At 29.7% G+C, this 18,009-nt stretch overlaps 1 protein-coding gene across 1 annotated transcript in view; it reads left to right on the top strand.

Moving 5' to 3' along the window:
• Positions 1-1,821: 1,821 nt before the first annotated feature.
• Positions 1,822-18,009, top strand: part of SecCl (Secretory chloride channel) — an 88,414-nt gene continuing 72,226 nt past the window's right edge. Inside the window, exon 1 of the mRNA XM_075366750.1 lies at positions 1,822-1,978. Within this exon, the coding sequence (XP_075222865.1) occupies positions 1,881-1,978 (98 nt within the window). The 5' untranslated portion in view covers positions 1,822-1,880. The remainder of the gene's footprint in view (positions 1,979-18,009) is intronic.

Raw genomic sequence — 18,009 nt, 5'->3', positions numbered from 1 at the left:
TTCCTTAATCTCTTATTAACCTCTTTGATTTTTGTGAGAGTATTTAAGAACTTGTTTACATAGAAAGAACCAGTTCTAACTTAATGGAGAAAGATACTAGAATCGTCAGAAGCTTCAATAAATATCAGACTGTTTGTGATTTGTAGATAGAATTTATAATAAAAGAAAAGGATATGAACGTAAAATGTACTACATAGTAGCAGTATCCTTACTACTCTATGAATGTGAGTGCTTTGGTCAACGTCGTTGAGGTAGGAAGATGGTGCCGAAATAAATTTTTAAAATCTGAAACCCTGAAGGTCATCTTCAGGGAACACGTTCATTTTAGTGCCATCAAGAATAATTGGGTAGAAAGGAAACTATTCTTGAGTTAGTATATTAGTATGTAGATATATAAAACCGAACATAAGCGAATACTGAAAGAGAAAATTCTTGGTTCGATTTCTGTATTATTGACTACTGGATAGAACAAATGTGGTTGGAAGTTCCAGAATATGATGATGTGAAGCAGTTGAAACAGGCTTGATTAATAAATGGTTGAAGAAGAAGAGAAAGTGAGAGCCTGAAGCTGATTTGCCCTCGCCGAAGATGAGGTGTAATGTGGAGTCAGTGCATTTATGGTGTAATCTGTTGAGACGGGGATCTGTACAACAGTCTAAGAACTTTGTTTTCTGACCGATAGATGCGAAATAAGTAATTGATTACTGAAATTCCTGTACGATAAAGCGGGGTATCTGAAACATTTCATAAGTATAATATTTTATTTTTCATTAAATATTTTACGAAATACTGAAAAAAAAGTTTATTTCTGGTAAAAATTTTAAGTTTTGACACTAAATCTTTCTAAAATGGCTCATAAGAATTTGATAAAATGTTTTTTTTTTTTTTTAATTTTTCGTGTAAAATAGTAAACTTTATAAAATTTATTCGCATCTTCAGGAAAACTTCTGAAATTAGTTGAAAGAAATTAAACAGTTATTTTACAGCCTAAAATCTTTCTGAAGCCAACTTCCATAAGAAAATGCGGTGTAATTTACATTCGATAAATTCCAAGCCTGATAGAAATTCAAATTTGGTAATGTCTGGATAAAAAATTGAGACACTACTACTTTTCTTTTGAGGTTATTTCTTGTTGAGGTAAATAATTTCATAAAATTATATCAGAAATAGAAAAAAATTAAAAAAAAAACTTTATTTGATTATATTTTGAAAATACTGTATGAGAGAGTTCATTTCGTGCATTTCTAAAGTTGTATTACCAAAATTCACGCAAAAAATTGAAATTAATCAAAATTTGTGACTCTTTTGGTCCAAAAGAAATTCTAGCCGAGCACTCAATCATATGGATTCATCTTAGAGTAACCAAAATAAGTACGTATTAATTTTTTTAAGTTTCGATTCCAAGATACGGTGGTAAAAAAAGTATCGAACAATTTTTTCTTTTTAACTGTAGGACGAGTTTGTCCTCATCGAAATCGGGACATCTTTTATATAATTCTCAAGGTTTGGTATATCCCTACCTAAAATTAAAAAAAATATGAGAATCAAACAACCGTGTTTACCTCATTTATGAACTTAATATAAATATCATAAATTATATTTTTTTCTTACACAACACACACACTTACACACCCACACCTACACAAACGCATTCTCCTCCTTGATTCCCCTCTCCTTATAGTTATCATAATAAGGTTCTGTACTTGTAATACTTTCTGTTTGGTGTAAGTTTATCACAATACTACCACATTCAAGTCATACGCGCGCGTGTGTGTGTATTACGATACACAAAGAAAGAAGCAGGTGGAGGGAGGTCGTCACATCTCTTTTACGTTTGAGAGAGAGAACAAACAAGATATACGTTAAGCTGAGATGCTGCCATGAACAACGGCTCTACATCGGTTTCAATATTTCTACTTATTATACTTTTATTGTACACGTTGACCCAGAACGCACTCGTTCAACATGTCAATGCGACGTAAGTAATTAACTTTCAAGTATTATTATATCAGAATTTAGTATCAGCGCATATATTTTATGTAGTGTACAATGCGTACAGTATAATTATTACTTTTTTTTACTTACAGTATTTATTGTTATTATTAAGAAGGAACGAACACGCACTTTTACTGGAAGATTTTAACTAAAATTATACTCACACATAAAATATGAACTATTTGAAATCATAAATTAAAAAAATTAAAATAAATAAGGACCCCCCTCCCATTTTTATAAGTTTCCATATTTTTTTTCAGATGAGTTCTTTATATGTAAATTTTAAATTAGAAATCATTTTAAAAAATTTACTAAAATTTTAACCAAAATAAAATTGCTTTTAAAGAAATTCTTGGTTTTGAAAATCCTTTTTATTGGGTTCTGTACGAAAAATTCTACTTTTTTCTTCTCAAAATGGTACAATCTCAAAGTAAATTCGTTTTGAATGATTTTTAAAATTTGTGTATTTAAGAGAGATGTGATATGTTCTAATGTAAATGTCATATAAAGATTTTTCCTAACAGTTAGTCCTAAAAAGCGAAAAAAAAAACATTTTTTCAATTCTATAAATATTTTTTTGGACTATTTTAGTGTATTGGGACTCTAATTTAGTAATAATTCATGAAATTAAGATTTTATAAATAATCCGATTACAAAATAAAAAAATTAATCCTGTAATATTAAATTTAGCTTAAAGCGTGTTCTCTGTGCAAGAAGTTAAATGATATATATCATATACATCATTACATAAAGGAATACTGTGTATTTTGTAATAAGTAAGAAATTTATGTACAATTCTGTTAATGTAGGACTGTAAAATTACTTCAAAAAAATTAGTATGAAATTGTAAACCGTACGGTAAGAGTCTCGGATATCATTTCTTCCGTTCAAAAAACAAAAATTTCTGTAATATAAATAAAACTATTTTAAAACTGTTTCTAACTGTTTTTGATATCATAAAAGGTAAGACACTACATTTCTATTATCAAAATCTGTTATTAATTTAGAATTTTCTTAAAAAAAAAATACATGTTAAATATATGTAGTAGACAAGATATACAATAACTGATAACAATAATGTTTAAGCGTTCTATATAATAAGCAAAAAATATAAAAAAATTGTTACAAAACTCTTACCGGCCTGATTTCATTTATTAAACAACGAATAATCATAAGAATTGTATTAACTCTATAAATGTGATATGTATTCCATATAAATGAAATCAGGCCGGTAAGAGTTTTGTAACAATATTTTATTTTTTCTGCTTATTATATGGAACGCTTAAACAGTGTTTATTATCTATTATTGTATATCTATTGTCTATTACATATATCTAACATGAATTTTTTTAAAGAAAATTTTAAATTAATAACAGATTTTGATAATAGAAATATAATGTCTTTACCTTTTTTGATATCAGTATCGTTTTGTTAAAAACATTTTTATTTATACTACAAAAAGTTTTGTTTTCTGAGCGGAAGAAATGATATCTGCGAGACTCTTAAGTAGGTTTACAATTTCATTGTAATTTTTTTTGGATATCACTGGATTATACTAGGATATCAGTAGATTATATCTTTATTCCACAATTTGTGTCTAGTTACATACATAAATGATTCAAATGAATCGTACGATAATTTTTCACCATTCAAATAGCTTATGCCAACTTGATTCTAAGTTATAACCGATTTTTGAAGGTAAATAAATATGCATAATAAAACAACGAATAGAAAAATAGACATCAGAAAAATAAATTTGATATAAAATATCAGATTTTAAAGTTTATTGATAATTAAAAATTGTAAATATATTTTTTTAGAAATGTGCTGCTTACCATTTTAAATTTAATCTAAGTTTGGTGCGTATATATATATTATTTTTTTTAAGATACCGAGATTAATTTTTACTATGTTAAACATTTAAAAGAAATTAAATTTAAGGAAAGGTATTAAAAAGTAAAATATTACTCTTCAGTTGTTTAAGTTTGAACTTTCTTAAAATTGGAGCTAAATTGAAGGTTGTAGGTTAGTTATTTAATTTTAATTCACTTTGATTTCAAAAGTTGTAAGAAGAATAAAAAAGTATTATTATTTTTAACGTTTTTGAGTACTTTTAAGAGTAAGATGTGTTATTATATTTTCAAGTTTATTTTATCTATCAAATGATATTTTTACCTTTTTACTTCCTTCTACGAAGTAAAGGAAGTATTGTAATCTCGAAAAATTTAGGTTTTCAGATTTCAACGAAATATCCATTTTGACCATCCCTGAATCCATTTTTACTTGTTTCGGCATGACGTCTATACGTACGTACGTATGTGGGTAACTCAAAAACGATTAGCCGTAGAATGTTGAAATTTTGGATTTAGGACTGCTGTAACATCTAGTTGTGCACCTCCTCTTTTGATCGCAATCGACTGAAACCAAAATAGTTAAAAAAAAGCCTAATATCCAAAAAATATGGATTTAGAAAAAATAATATTTTCCGAATAATAATTCAATAGTAAAAATAAAAAAAAAATTAGAAAAAATATCAGAAGTTATTAATGAAATAAAATTTTATGTACTCTTCATTTCAAAAAGATGTGAACATGTAATTTAATAGGTGTACAAGGAAGTCATGTGGTGTCTACATCAGATTTTTTAATTTTAGTATAAATTAATAATTAAAAAAAATAAATTATAAATGCTCTCCTATGCAGATTAGTCTGCATCTTATTATAAAAAAAGACTCTTATAACAACGTTAATGAACTTCCTGAAATTTGCATATAGCTTAAAATTTGTAGTAACAATAAAGAAAACTATTGTCATACTAATGTATACTTATACTAATGTATTTTTAAAAAAAAAAGAAAAATTATAATACGTCGACTGTTTGAGTGAGAGACTAATAAATAATATTACATAATGAAACAGATAAAAACTGGCAGAAACTTAATTTTGAGCACATATTCAAGTTAACATTCGTACAAGATAGTATTGTAATGGCGAATCCATTTTGACTAGTTTCGGCGTGACGTTTTTACATACGTATATATCTCGCATAACTCAAAAACAATTAGCCGTAGAATGTTGAAATTTTGGATTTAGGACTGTTGTAACATCTAATTGTGCACCTATCCTTTTGATTGCAATTGACTGAACCAAAAGTGTCCAAAAAAGCCCAAAATCCAAAAAAAAAAATAGGATTTTTTACTTTTTTTAACAGCAGTAACAAGCCCTCATTGAGAGCTTTTCAACGGTATATCGTAAGCGGTACTTAGTTTCATTGGTTCCAGAGTTATAGCCCAATAAAATTTTAATTAATGAAATATTTTGATCTTACAAGGGGAAGGCACATCGGCGAGAATTCGACCTCATTTCCTTTTCTTTTTTTTAATTTAAATATATTGATTTATCAATAATTATTAACCTATGATTGTAAAAAATGTTTTTACAATAAATAGTTTAATAACAAAAAAAAAAAAAATTGAAAAAACGAATAAAAAATATATGTAATTTAATAGGCGTACAAGGAAGTCATGTAGTATCTACATCAAATTTTTTTGTTTTAACTCGGCTGTCTGAACTTTTATTTGATAAAAGAACATGTCTTTTGTTCATTGTAAAACACTTAAAGTCTTAGATAATAAACGATAACTTCCTAACCACAGTCATTTCTTAACCTCTCAAGTAGTGAAAAATTAAAATGACCGCTATTTTGAAATTTATGAAATAAATTTTCATAATAATTTCTTGGAGCGTAGAGAATATTAGTTTGATAAGATATGCAAAATTTGATTAAAATAGCTTATTCCCTTCTGGAGATGTGTAAGTACACATCTATACTTAAAATATATAAAATGGCGCTGAGAAAATAAAATACCATTTATGAACGTATATTTTTAGGAAATTTTTTTCTCGTATTGATGTTACAAATAAATTATCAAAATATTTGAGGCCTTTTTTAATATTTTATAAAAAAATAATATCAGTAATTATTCATTTCTATTCAAAGATACTTGTAATTTATTTTAAGATATAATATCAACCACGCGTTTCGGGAAGGATTAGTCTGAGTTTTTACAAGTTTACACCTCATTTACATGTCATCTCATTGGACCGTTGGGAGGGGGTTTTTATTGTTCACTAGTTGGTCAGATTGCAACGGTCACGTTATGGGGGAAAAATCAGGTTAATAGGATGAAAAGATATAAAAATATATTTTTATAACTTATTTTTGAGAGGGTTTAAGTAAGGGTACTTCCATGAATTTTCTTTTCCAAAGGTTTTTCAATGTTATCATTATCAAGCTATTTCTGATTATATCTATGTGTTTTTTAATTGTTTAAAACGACAGCCGAACTAATTTTTAAAATTCGAAATTTATCGAAATGTAATATTCTTTCAAAAATTTGTCTATTCCTTAATATGATTTTAAAAATAAATCAATCCCTACAATTCAAAAAAGCCGGTAATGAATTGCATATATTTTCCAGCTATGCCAGTCAAGTTACGTAATTCAATCAAAAAGATTTGTTTAATTCAATCATTTTAAGCTCTATTTGTTGTATCTTTACCATAGAAAAATTCCTTTTTATTGAAAATCAATAACCAAAATTATGAATTCTTTTTTTTCACATTTCACATTTTTATGTAAAAATATTTATTTCTAATTTTATGATACATAATTAAATAAATAAAAAATCTGGTTATTTATATACTTGTAGAAGATTAAATGAAAGTTGAAGTGGGACTATTTTTCGTGTTTTTGAAAAATGAAAAAAAGAAGATTTTTCCATTTTACAGACTCCTATACTCAAGGGGAAGCATTCCGGTGAGATTAATTTTTAAGAAAATAATCCCTTAGTGATAATAAACTTAAAAAAATAAATTTTCGAAATTGATAAAAATTTAAAAAAAAAATAATTCTCTTCTTTTTCTGTTTAGCCTCCGGAACCACCGTAAGGTATTACTTCAGAGAATGAATGAGGATGATATGTATGAATGTAAATGAATTGTAGTTTTGTACAATCTCAAATCGACTGTTCCTAAGAGGTGAGGTCAATTGAAACCAACCACCAAAGAACACCGGTATACATGATCTAGTATTCAAATCCGTATAAAAATAACTGCCTTTACTAGGATTTGAACTTTTGAAGTCGAGAGTTCTAAGGTTCAAATCGTAGTAAAGATACGGATTTGAATACTAGATTGTGTATACCGGTGTTCTCTAGTGATTGGTTTTTTTTTCTTTTTAACCTCCGGATTCACCGTCAGACATTCTTCAGAGGATGAAGATGAATGATTTGTAGCGTGTGTGAAAATGCCATGCCTGACCGGGATTCGAACCTGGGACCTCCGGATGAAAGGCCGAGACGCTACCACTCGCGCCATGGAGGCCGGCCTGGTGGTTGGGTTAACCTTACATCTCAGGAACGGTCGACCTGAGACTGTACAAGACTACACTTCATTACACAGCCATAATTCTAAATAAACAAAGAGTAATTTTCTAGGAAGAGGGTGAAAATGTTTTGCTATTTTTTTTAAAGAAATATTAAAGAGCAAGGGCTATTAAAAACTTAGGATTTTTACATTTTAAATGATTGGATAACTTAAAATAAATTAAAATTAAAAAGTTTTTGTTTAAATTAAAAAGATGTTTTATGTTACCACAGAAAATTGGAGTGGGATGATCAAAAAATTGTTGTAATTGTTTGAAGGCCTAAAAGTAGAAAATACGGATACAAAAAATCCCATTAACTCATTTTCTAGCAAGATATAGCTAAAAAAGGAAAAATATATAAAGCCATTTTTTGGCGAGGGGATGAATATTAAATAAAGATTTTTGGTAATTTGTGATCTCGATAAAAAAAATTTCGAGTTTTGTAAGAAAATGATTTTACTGAAGTGCCCGCATAAGATTTGAAATTTTATTTCAGGCAAAATAGCCCAACCCCTTTTTCCAATTTTTGTAAAAATTGAATGTATTCTTTCCACTTGAGGGTAGACTGTCTACCAAGTTTGAAGAAAATCGGTCAACGATGTTCAGAGTTATAAGACCAAATACATTTGTTCGTACATATGCACAAATGTCCGTCTGACAAAAATAGATTTTTTGTAATTGGGAACATTGTAATAAACTTTTTTCTATTTATTTAAAATTTATTTAAATATATTCTTTTTGTTAAAAATATATTTTTAAAAAAATGTCTCCTTAAGGTACAGAACTTAAAAAAGCCCAACTTTTTATATTTTTTGGCCGATCTATATTTATATTCTATTCCGTTATTGTTATAGCAGCACAAATCGCTACAGCCGGGAAGTAAAATATACTTCAACACTTAAGCGCACTTAAGTACGCACTTTTATGTGCGCTTATAATAATAATAATAATCAGGAAAAATAAAAAAGAAGCACTCCTGGATTTATCCACTGTAAAGCGAAAAGGTCCCTAAAGAAACCTTTAGAAAATATTTCATAAACTGTGAACCTATTCGAAGAGATCCTTTGCAATATTTCTGTATAAGTGTTGAGAGATTCTATCATTTGCTGCACATTTTGAATCTACCCATTATTATTTATCAAAATACAAATATTCACTTATCAAGTTTTCTCAAAGAGAAATTACTTGGAAGTTTAATTGTGAATTCTATTAAATATTTTAAATAAAAAAATATTCCGTCGAATTGTAATTTCAATAATTTTAATTTTATGTATATTATTTTTAATTTATTTGAATTTATATTGTGAAAGTTTATTTGTATTAATTTTAAAAATAATTTATAATTTACTACTTATTTTACTTTCAACAGTTATTGTACATGCAAAGTAATAAAAAATCTGATAAAAAAACACCTGTTGTCTTCGAAAAATAGGTCACTATAATTAGACGACGCTATAACCTTGTAAAAATAAGGTTACTATTAAACAAATTTACAGATTAGCTCATGTTTTATATATATATATTTTTTTTTTTGTTTCAAGAAATTCAATAATTGACTGGTGTTTTCGAAAATTATGTAAGATTCCAATATTTTCATAATAATTATTAATAAATCAAAAATTGACTGTCCAATGGATAAAAAAATCAAATTAAACTCTCATATTTACTAAAAAATATGTTATAATAAAAAAATAATTATATAATGGAATAGGCTTACGAAAGAGTGGCAGGCCAACGCCGACAAAAAATCACTGGTGCGCGCAGATTAATGCAAACGTAAAGGCGCGGCGATAGTTTCGTCAGTCAAAATTTTCCAGGCGAGGGAATAAATAAATCATTCAGTGTTCTATCACTTTATTAGTTCACGGACTTATAATACAAAATATAGATCTGAGAGCGGTGACTAAACAGTCGGATGATAAATTATATCCAGCGGGCGACAGCTATGCCAAAAAATTAACCACACATCTCAGGAATGGTCGACCTGAGACTGTACAAGATTACACCTCATTTACATTTATACATATCATCCTCATTCTTCCTCTGAAATAACAGCTTACGGTGGTTCCGGAGACTAAACAAAAAAATCCCTTTCGGCACGCCGGAAGGCGGAGGTAGATTTCACCAGTGCTAAGTAGGAGAGAAAATAGATTACTACCTTAAAGTTAAGAAAAACTTCTAATTTACTCAATATGACAATGGTTGTATGTGAAAAATAGTTTCACATGTTTAGCATACGACAAGCCCCATCTTCTTTTAATTCCAGCAACATTTTGGTCATCCCTTGTCGTAAAGGTTGGTCATATCAAAAATTGTTTCAAACAAAAGTTTTAGATAATGTTTAGAAGACTAATGACCACTTTAAACCGATTGCAGACTGTGCCTCTATTAAGGTAGGTAAAATTTTTTTTTTTGTCTTAAAAACTCCATTTTTTCCACCCCCTTGGCCAATGGTTGGTGTTAAAAACTTTACTTAGATACTTTTAGGCCCTTATCCAAAGAATGATAGAAACTTTAAACGAATTCGATATTTTACTTAATAAAAAAGTTATAGCGATATTTTGTTTTTTCAAAAAAGCCCCCTCCATTTCCACCCCCATAATCCGATTTTGCCCATTAATGAACTCAATCGAGATTTTGGGTCATTATATTTCACGTGTATCAATTTGAAAGTGATTGGTGCAAAATTACGGCACCAATCGTGTCCACAAGAAAGTGAAATATATATATAAATGTATATATAACTTTTGAACTGACGGTGGTTTTGAGGTCTGCGGGTTGTGAAACGCGACGATATATCGAAATCTTCCGGAAGTCGAATCATGGTACCCATTAAAATAGGTAAAATTTTTATGAAATCTACCTAAAAGAAAGAGAGCTCTGCCAACAAGGGAAACTGTAAAATAATTTTGTTTTGTTATGGATTATTGAACCACTTCTCTACACTTCTTTCCAGTCTACAACAGTTACATAAGAATTTTTAACGATGTTGTTTTCGACTGTTGAAAACCGAAACTGCATCATCGTATTTCACCACTGAGGTCTCCTAATTTCCTCACCGATATTCCACGTTTCAAGAGCATCATCACTTTGCACAAATATTAAACATCTCACTGTTGGTGGTTGGTAGTTTAATTCGTTTTCTTAGGGCCATCCATTTACATTCAAATATTTGAATTACTGTAGTGAGGTTCAGCTATTCATGCCAATTGCTGTAAAGCAGATGGCTATTTTTTTTACCGTAATTGATATATATATATATATATATATATATATAATGTGATATATGTTTGTTTATTATAAAAAGAATATCGTGTCTGGGTGATAATAATGCGGAAGGGATTTTCGCACAGCAAAACCACCCTTAAAAAACAAAAATCGTCTCTTTATTTTTATCCAGATATCTTTTTAGCACTTGTTTTGATTCTCTCTATTAGTTTATTACATAAACAAATTATATGACTTTTATCTTAAACTGAACTAAAATAGTGATTATTCTTTAATGAGTTTATAGATTACTATTACAACTGATAATCTAATCTTCTATATATATATATATATAAATGAATGTTTGTCCCGTATGTGTTCCTATACCACTCATCCAATTGCGATGAAACCTTGGTGAGTGTTGTGCGCACGCTCGCGAAGGTGTCCGAATTATTTCGGACCTGATAGATGGTGCTGGGGTCGAGATATTTCGAAAAAAATACATGGTCCGATTTGGCTCATATTCAGAATATGTGTTACATGGAAAGAAATACCTCTGAAAAAAATGGACCCGCTAGATGGTGCTGAAGTTGAGATATTTGTAACAATTTCATTTGTGATCCGATTTGGTTCATATTCAGAATATATATTAGTTACGTGAAAAAAAAAAAATCTCGTCGGTGTCGAGATATTTACGAAACAAACAAATATAGAAACAGACTTTCTTCTTTATATATGTACAAGATAGAAGTTTACCCTTGTGGACAAGATACATATTACAAATTTTTACATTTTTAAATTTCGTCCGGTAGATCTCGCAAACAAAAACGTACCTAAACAAAAAGAAAAAACCTAATCTTTCAGGTAAAAGTATCTAAGCTCTCACACTTTTTATTAAATGGTCAGAAAAAGGACTGTGAAAAAGTGCATTAGTGAATAAAGTGTAAAAAAATAAAAATAAATAAAAAAGTGTTTAACAAACTTGCGTACGGTTGTATAATTAAGATAAGATTTTATTAAAATTTTGTGAGTTGTGCGTATGCTTGCGAAGGTTCCTCAATTAGTTTGGAAACGCTAGATGGCGCTGGGGTCGAGATATTTCGAAAAATTGTATTTATGGTACAATTTGGCTCATATTTTTCCAAAACGACAAAATATTATGCCTAATCTTTTTTTCAAAAAATCTCTTCGGATTTGTCGATTTATTACACAAGAATTAAACTAAAACTTTATGTGTAGTATTATTAATTTACTGTATTAAAAGTTATCTTTATTCATTATATGATATAAAATTAATTAAAAAGAAAATAAAACTGTTAATTGTCCATACAAAATGCTACTATTACTAACTAAAGAAATAAATTAATCATAAACATACATCATAATGCGGCTACCTGTGAATATGTATGGGTTCCTATGTAATATAATGTAATTTTGATTAATTAGTTATTTGACTGGTTTGATTCAGTTCGTCGTTATTTTCTATTCTGTGTAAATATTTAACCTAGTTATTTACCTGAGAAGGAGACGATTTTGGGGGGGGGGGGTTCTGGGGGGGGGGAAACGCTTCCGCGTTATCATTGCCCAGACACGATATTCTTTTTATAATAAACAAAGATATATCACATTATATATATATCAATTACCGTAAAAAAAATAACCATCTGCTTTACGGCAATTGGCATGAAGAACCTCACTACAGTAATTCAAATACTTGAATGCAAATGGATGGTCCTAAGAAAACGAAAACTATTTTAAACTACCAGCAGAAGATAGCGAAATTTTTGAACTAGATATTTACTATATCCTATATTCAACGAACGAATAGTTCGTAATTGAATTTTATATATATAAATATATGTATGTGTGTGTGCGTGTGTGTGTGTGTTGTGTGTGTATATGAAAAATTTTAGTCTCAGTTTTGATTTTGATTTCCGATTTGGGTGAAGCATCGTTAGAGGATTACAAAACTTTGCAAATGGCGGCGATCGGTCGTCAGGTTCAATAAACAATGTCCGCAAAATTAAAATTTTGTAATAATAATCAAGTTGGTTAAAATCCACTAATTTAAGGTTAACTAAAATGAATAAGATATATAAATATTCATTCTGTAAATCAAGTGTAAGCTCCCATAATGGGGGAAAAACTAAATTTTTAATAATTGAAAAAATATGTATAAAACCGCAAAAACACGATATAAATAAATTATATTAACTTAGTGTACGCAGAAATTTATGAAAATTATAACAAACTCATTCGCGCTACCTGCAGGTTAAAAAAAAAAAATAAAATCTAAAATTGGAAATATGTGAATATTTTTAATTGTAACAGTTACCGAAAAGGAACCAACATCGTATAGGACTATAAATTATGATTAACAAAATACTCGTATATGAGTGCTGATTTGATCGGCAAAAAAATAATGGTCACGTGATCTAAGCGAACTTTAAAACATAAAAATTCATATATGTAAAATAGCAAAATTCATATATATATAAAAGCAACCGCATTAAATCAAACAATTCTTAAATACACAAATATGTAATAATCTGAGTTAAACAGAAGTTAGAGACTTTCGTAGAAATGTAATAATTATTGAAAGAACAGTAATAATAATAAAAATTTTCGTTTGGGAAAGTCTTACTAGACTTTTCATTGATAACCTACCGGGTTGGTGTATTGGTTAAACTCGACATCGCAAATCAACCGATTTCGAAGTCGAGAGTTCTAAGGTTCAAATCCTAGTAAAGGCAGTTACTTTTATACAGATCTGAATACTAGATCGTGGATACCGTTGTTCTTTGTTGTTTTTTTTTTATTGTTTAACCATCGGGACCACCATTAGGTCTTACTTCAGAGGATGAAATGAACGATTTGTAGCGTGTGTGAAAATGCCATTCCTCACCGGGATTCGAACCCGGGACCTCAGGATGAATTGACGAGACGCTACCACTCACACCACGGATGCGGCGTTCTTTGGTGGTTGGTTTCAATTAATCACACACCTCAGAAATGGTTGACTTGAGACTGTACACTTCATTTACACTCTCATAAATGAAGAGGTTTTTGTTAGTTTTGTCCTCCTCATTCATACTTTGATGTAATCCTGACAGTGGTTCCGGAGGCTAAGCAGAAAAAGAAAAAAGATTTTTCATTGATAACTGGTTTAATTACACATTTTATAAACAACTTGAGTTAACTCACATTTTTTACCTCTAATATTCCTAAACTAAATAAATCTTGAATTTTTTATTTCCAGTTAAATACAATTTTAATTATCCGTTGTTCTTTCGGTACCAATATCTACATTAATGAGAAGGGACTACTCAGTAAAAATTTTAAATTAATTTATGAGAAATATTTTTCAAGTTTCACTTTCTTTATTTTTATACGTTTATTAATTTATCTTATCGACTCGAGGCTTATGGGTGGAAATTATAAGCTAAATTTGAACTCAAATCTTCTGTATAAACGACTAAATGATATCACTTGCTGCGGAAATTGATCTTTAATTTTTATGCACTGAGATATTTTATTAAAATGCATCCATTCTTTGTAAATAACAGAAATCTATTCTTATACAAGCGATTTTAAATATATCGTTTGATAATCAATTTTTTTTTAAATTACATTTGACTGAATTTTTTTTCAAAAATACATCTTCATAAAGAATATCGATAAAATCATGTTAAAAGGTTGGGAAGCTCCTGTTGTTTTCATCGTAAAGTTTATTCAAATTTTATTTTAATCCGTTTTAATTTTTTTGCTAAAAATATATGAAACGTATAAAAAGTTAATCAAAGGGAGAGGGTAGAACATTCTTTGAAAGTAAAAAAATATTCGTACAAAAATATCTCTTCATTTCCTTTACTTATCACTAATAATAAGAATAATTATTAACTACTTTAAGGATAATTATTTACAATTTCTGTTATTAGTAATAATATCCGTGACTAAAATTATCAAATTGGGTAATTTTTTCAATTCCACTTATAACTAGTTCAGCCATAATCTCAGTAATTTATTGAACGATTTTAATAAACAAGGTAACATTTTGTTCGAAATAAAAGGCTTAACATTATATGTATAAAAAAATTATTCGATGAAACTAATATTTACGGAGCTTAACTAATGATTAAAAATATTAAATAGCCGCCATTTTGGCACTTTCTTTCGTATAATTGTCACACTTACTTTTTTTGCAGAAGGTATTATGGATATATGTACCCTAAATTTCATTAAAATATCCCAATCCGTTCTTAAGAGATAAATTGTTATTGAATAAAAACAGAATGGTGGACTGAGGGAAAAATGATATCTATTTTGATGTCCTGAATCAGTCCCTTATCAGTACTTCGGCAATATAATAGCCGACTTCCTAGCTGTTTAAGGTATTAAAACAACTGGGAAATCGTTAAAATAAAGTAATAATAAAATAATTCTATGTTTAATGATATTTAAGTAATAAAGATGTATTACATAATGAACATTAGTTAATATTTTTTCTCATTTTTTTTTTTGGAGGTTCTATTGATATATTGTTGGTTTTCGTTTAGATGAAAAATCAATGTATTAATGTATTGGCAAACAGAAAAAAAAAATTTGAAATAAAATTAATTTTCAACCTACTTCAAACCAAAGAAAGGGAGACTTTCAATTAGATGTTTCATATATTTTCAAGCTTTATTTATTATAAACGGATCGATTTCGATTTACGGTAGAAAATTTTCTTTTGGTTGTCCTATTGTAAGATTTTTTTCATATAATTTGTACGGAGTGTTTTAAATAAATAATTATGGTTGATATACTAATGACTTGAATAAATTTTTCATCTTTTTTTGTTATTTTACTTTTCCGTCTAGGTAGCGCTATAGCAGAGTATAGCTGTAGAATGGAAAGTTTTGTAATCGATCCGATTTGGGAATATGCAGTTTCCTCTGGATCTTGACATTTTGATACCTAAGGAACCAAAAAAACCGGATGGAAATTTTCCGAATGTTAATGTTCGCATGAACGTGTGTGTGTTCGGTGTTGGCTTCTAAATCTCCAGAACTATTGAACCGTTTTTGACCAAACTTGGTCAGATTACTTCTATATATGGGACATTGATGTCATTAAATTTACAACTCAAAAGGTTAAGGGGATGAGGTTGTAGAGCAAGGTAACCCTCAGTATCTCGAGATTTCGCCTAATTAAGGTCATGTTTTTTCTTAGGTACATTTGTTAACTATTAAAAAATAACAATATTTGCAGAAAAAAGATTTTTGTAAAATCGCACCTTCACCCAAAAAATGTTCTGAACTACTGCTATGTTGTGATGTCACAGGTAAGAGGTAGAATTAAGCAAATTAATAATATTAAAGTATAAAACAGTAACTCGGTCTGGCTAGGTCTCGAACTCGATCGCCCGGTCGACTCGGTACCTGGTGCGTTATGCCTCGCGGCTACTACACCAGCTGCCAACCGTACAAGCGAAATTTGTTCATGTAAGTTGTGAAATTACATTAGTTTAAGTTTAATTAGTATCGTCCGTCGCCGCCAGTATCGCCACACCCACACGAATTAAATGCGGTATGCGCGCGCGATTTAGTTAGAATAATTGAATTAAATAAACGAAAAAATATTATATTTAAATAAAATGATAAATATTTTTAATTAAGTTGTGTATGTGTGTTTGTTTGTTTGTGTGTGTGTGTGTGTGTGTGTGTGTGTGTTTGTGTGTGTGTGTGTGTGTGTGTGTGTGTGTGTGTGTGTGTGTGTGTGTGTGTGTGTGTGTGTGTGTGTGTGTGTGTGTGTGTGTGTGTGTGTGTGTGTGTGTGTGTGTAAGCCGTGCATCAGAAACAGGCCACAGTTGTAGGACTTTTCCGGAACGCGGCTTAAGCCGTGTGATGGAAAAATACTACAACTGTATTGTCAGCTTTTTTTATTATCATGTTGTTATTCCGTAATGTTTTATGGTCTGATGTTATATTATGTAAAGTATTTCACACAAAAGTTCAAGATGATTATTAAGTCAGCTTGAGGTATTAAAAAAAAGTATATTCCTCCATCTCAGACGACCTTACGCTGTTTAGTAGTTACATAATATTTTCTGTATTATTTTACTTACAATCAAAATGCAGATTTGCCTTTTTCGTCTCGTTTAAACAGAGTTTTTTTATGTTGGCAGTATTTTCTGTAGGTCTGTCCAGTTTTAAAGTAAAGAAAATAAGTTGTGAAGGCTCAAAGATCCAAGGTGATATTAATTGACAAACCAGAAGGTGTCACCTCCTCATCCTTTAAGGGTGAGGTGGTGAAGAGCCTGGAAGCCAGGAGAAAAGGACTGAGGATAGTTAGTGTTCGGGATAACCCATAAGGTGTACGAATCTGAGAAAGGTATCAGAAATAATGAAGCTATAGCTAAATACTCCATCACGACTGTCACCACAAAGGTCTTGAGGACACAGATGTTTGTAATGACGTTCCACGAGATATCGGTGAAGAGGAGTTTGTTGATGCAATAAGACTTCAAAATACGGATAAGTCTGTGGAAGAATTTGCGAGTCTTTTTAAGGTGGTATTCCGGGCTGGCTGCAGAGAATCTAATGTGGTACGTTATTTAGTAGAATACGAGAAGAAATTGTGAAAAAATTCCTAGAAACCAGGAATTAATTGTTTATAAATTATCAGTCGTGTAAAATTAACGATTATTTAAATGTCAGTCGATGTTTTCGATGACAAATACATGACCTCGGCCATGTAGCCAGAGTTTGCAAGGAGAAGGAACTTTGTTCCTTCTGTGGCAAGGACGGGCATCTGGCGAAAGACGGTCAGCTTAGAAAGGACGGTGGTCCCCGTATCTGCATAAACTGCTCTCGAGCCCGGAAGCCGGCGAGTCATGATTGCCGTTCCGAGGAATTTCCCGTGTACATACGTGCCCGAGAACTTTTGAGCGGCAAAATAGGTATCTAGGCGGTTAATAGTAGGGTTAAATGTTTTTCTGGCTTCCGGGTATTCGTTTAGTTTTGTTGATTTATCCTTTGTGTTTTATTTGTTAAGTTTTCAGTTTTATGTTTTACGAATTACGTTATTTTTGATGCTTTGATAGGTTTGATTATTCTGCGATATTTGTTATTTTTATTTTGTTTCGCTTAGGTTTTTTTAGGGTTATGATTAGTTGATTTTAGTGGTAGAAGTTAGCGTAGATCTCTTATGTTATTTATTCTTGTTTTGGTTAGTTTAATTTTGCGTTTATTGTTTTTTTATAAGTTTTTTGTAATTTTTTTTATTTGTAGGTATTTTCTTAGTTTTTACGTGATTTGTTTAGTATGTTTATGACTGTCCACACTTCTTCTTTATGAATTATTAGGTTTTAAGTTTAGGTTTTGTTTATTAGAGTTA

Source organism: Lycorma delicatula, chromosome 5 (genome assembly GCF_047948215.1).
Source record: "Lycorma delicatula isolate Av1 chromosome 5, ASM4794821v1, whole genome shotgun sequence".
Taxonomy (NCBI): domain Eukaryota; kingdom Metazoa; phylum Arthropoda; class Insecta; order Hemiptera; family Fulgoridae; genus Lycorma; species Lycorma delicatula.
Note: the sequence above shows the minus strand (reverse complement) of the source record. Positions and strands in the feature narration are given on the sequence as shown.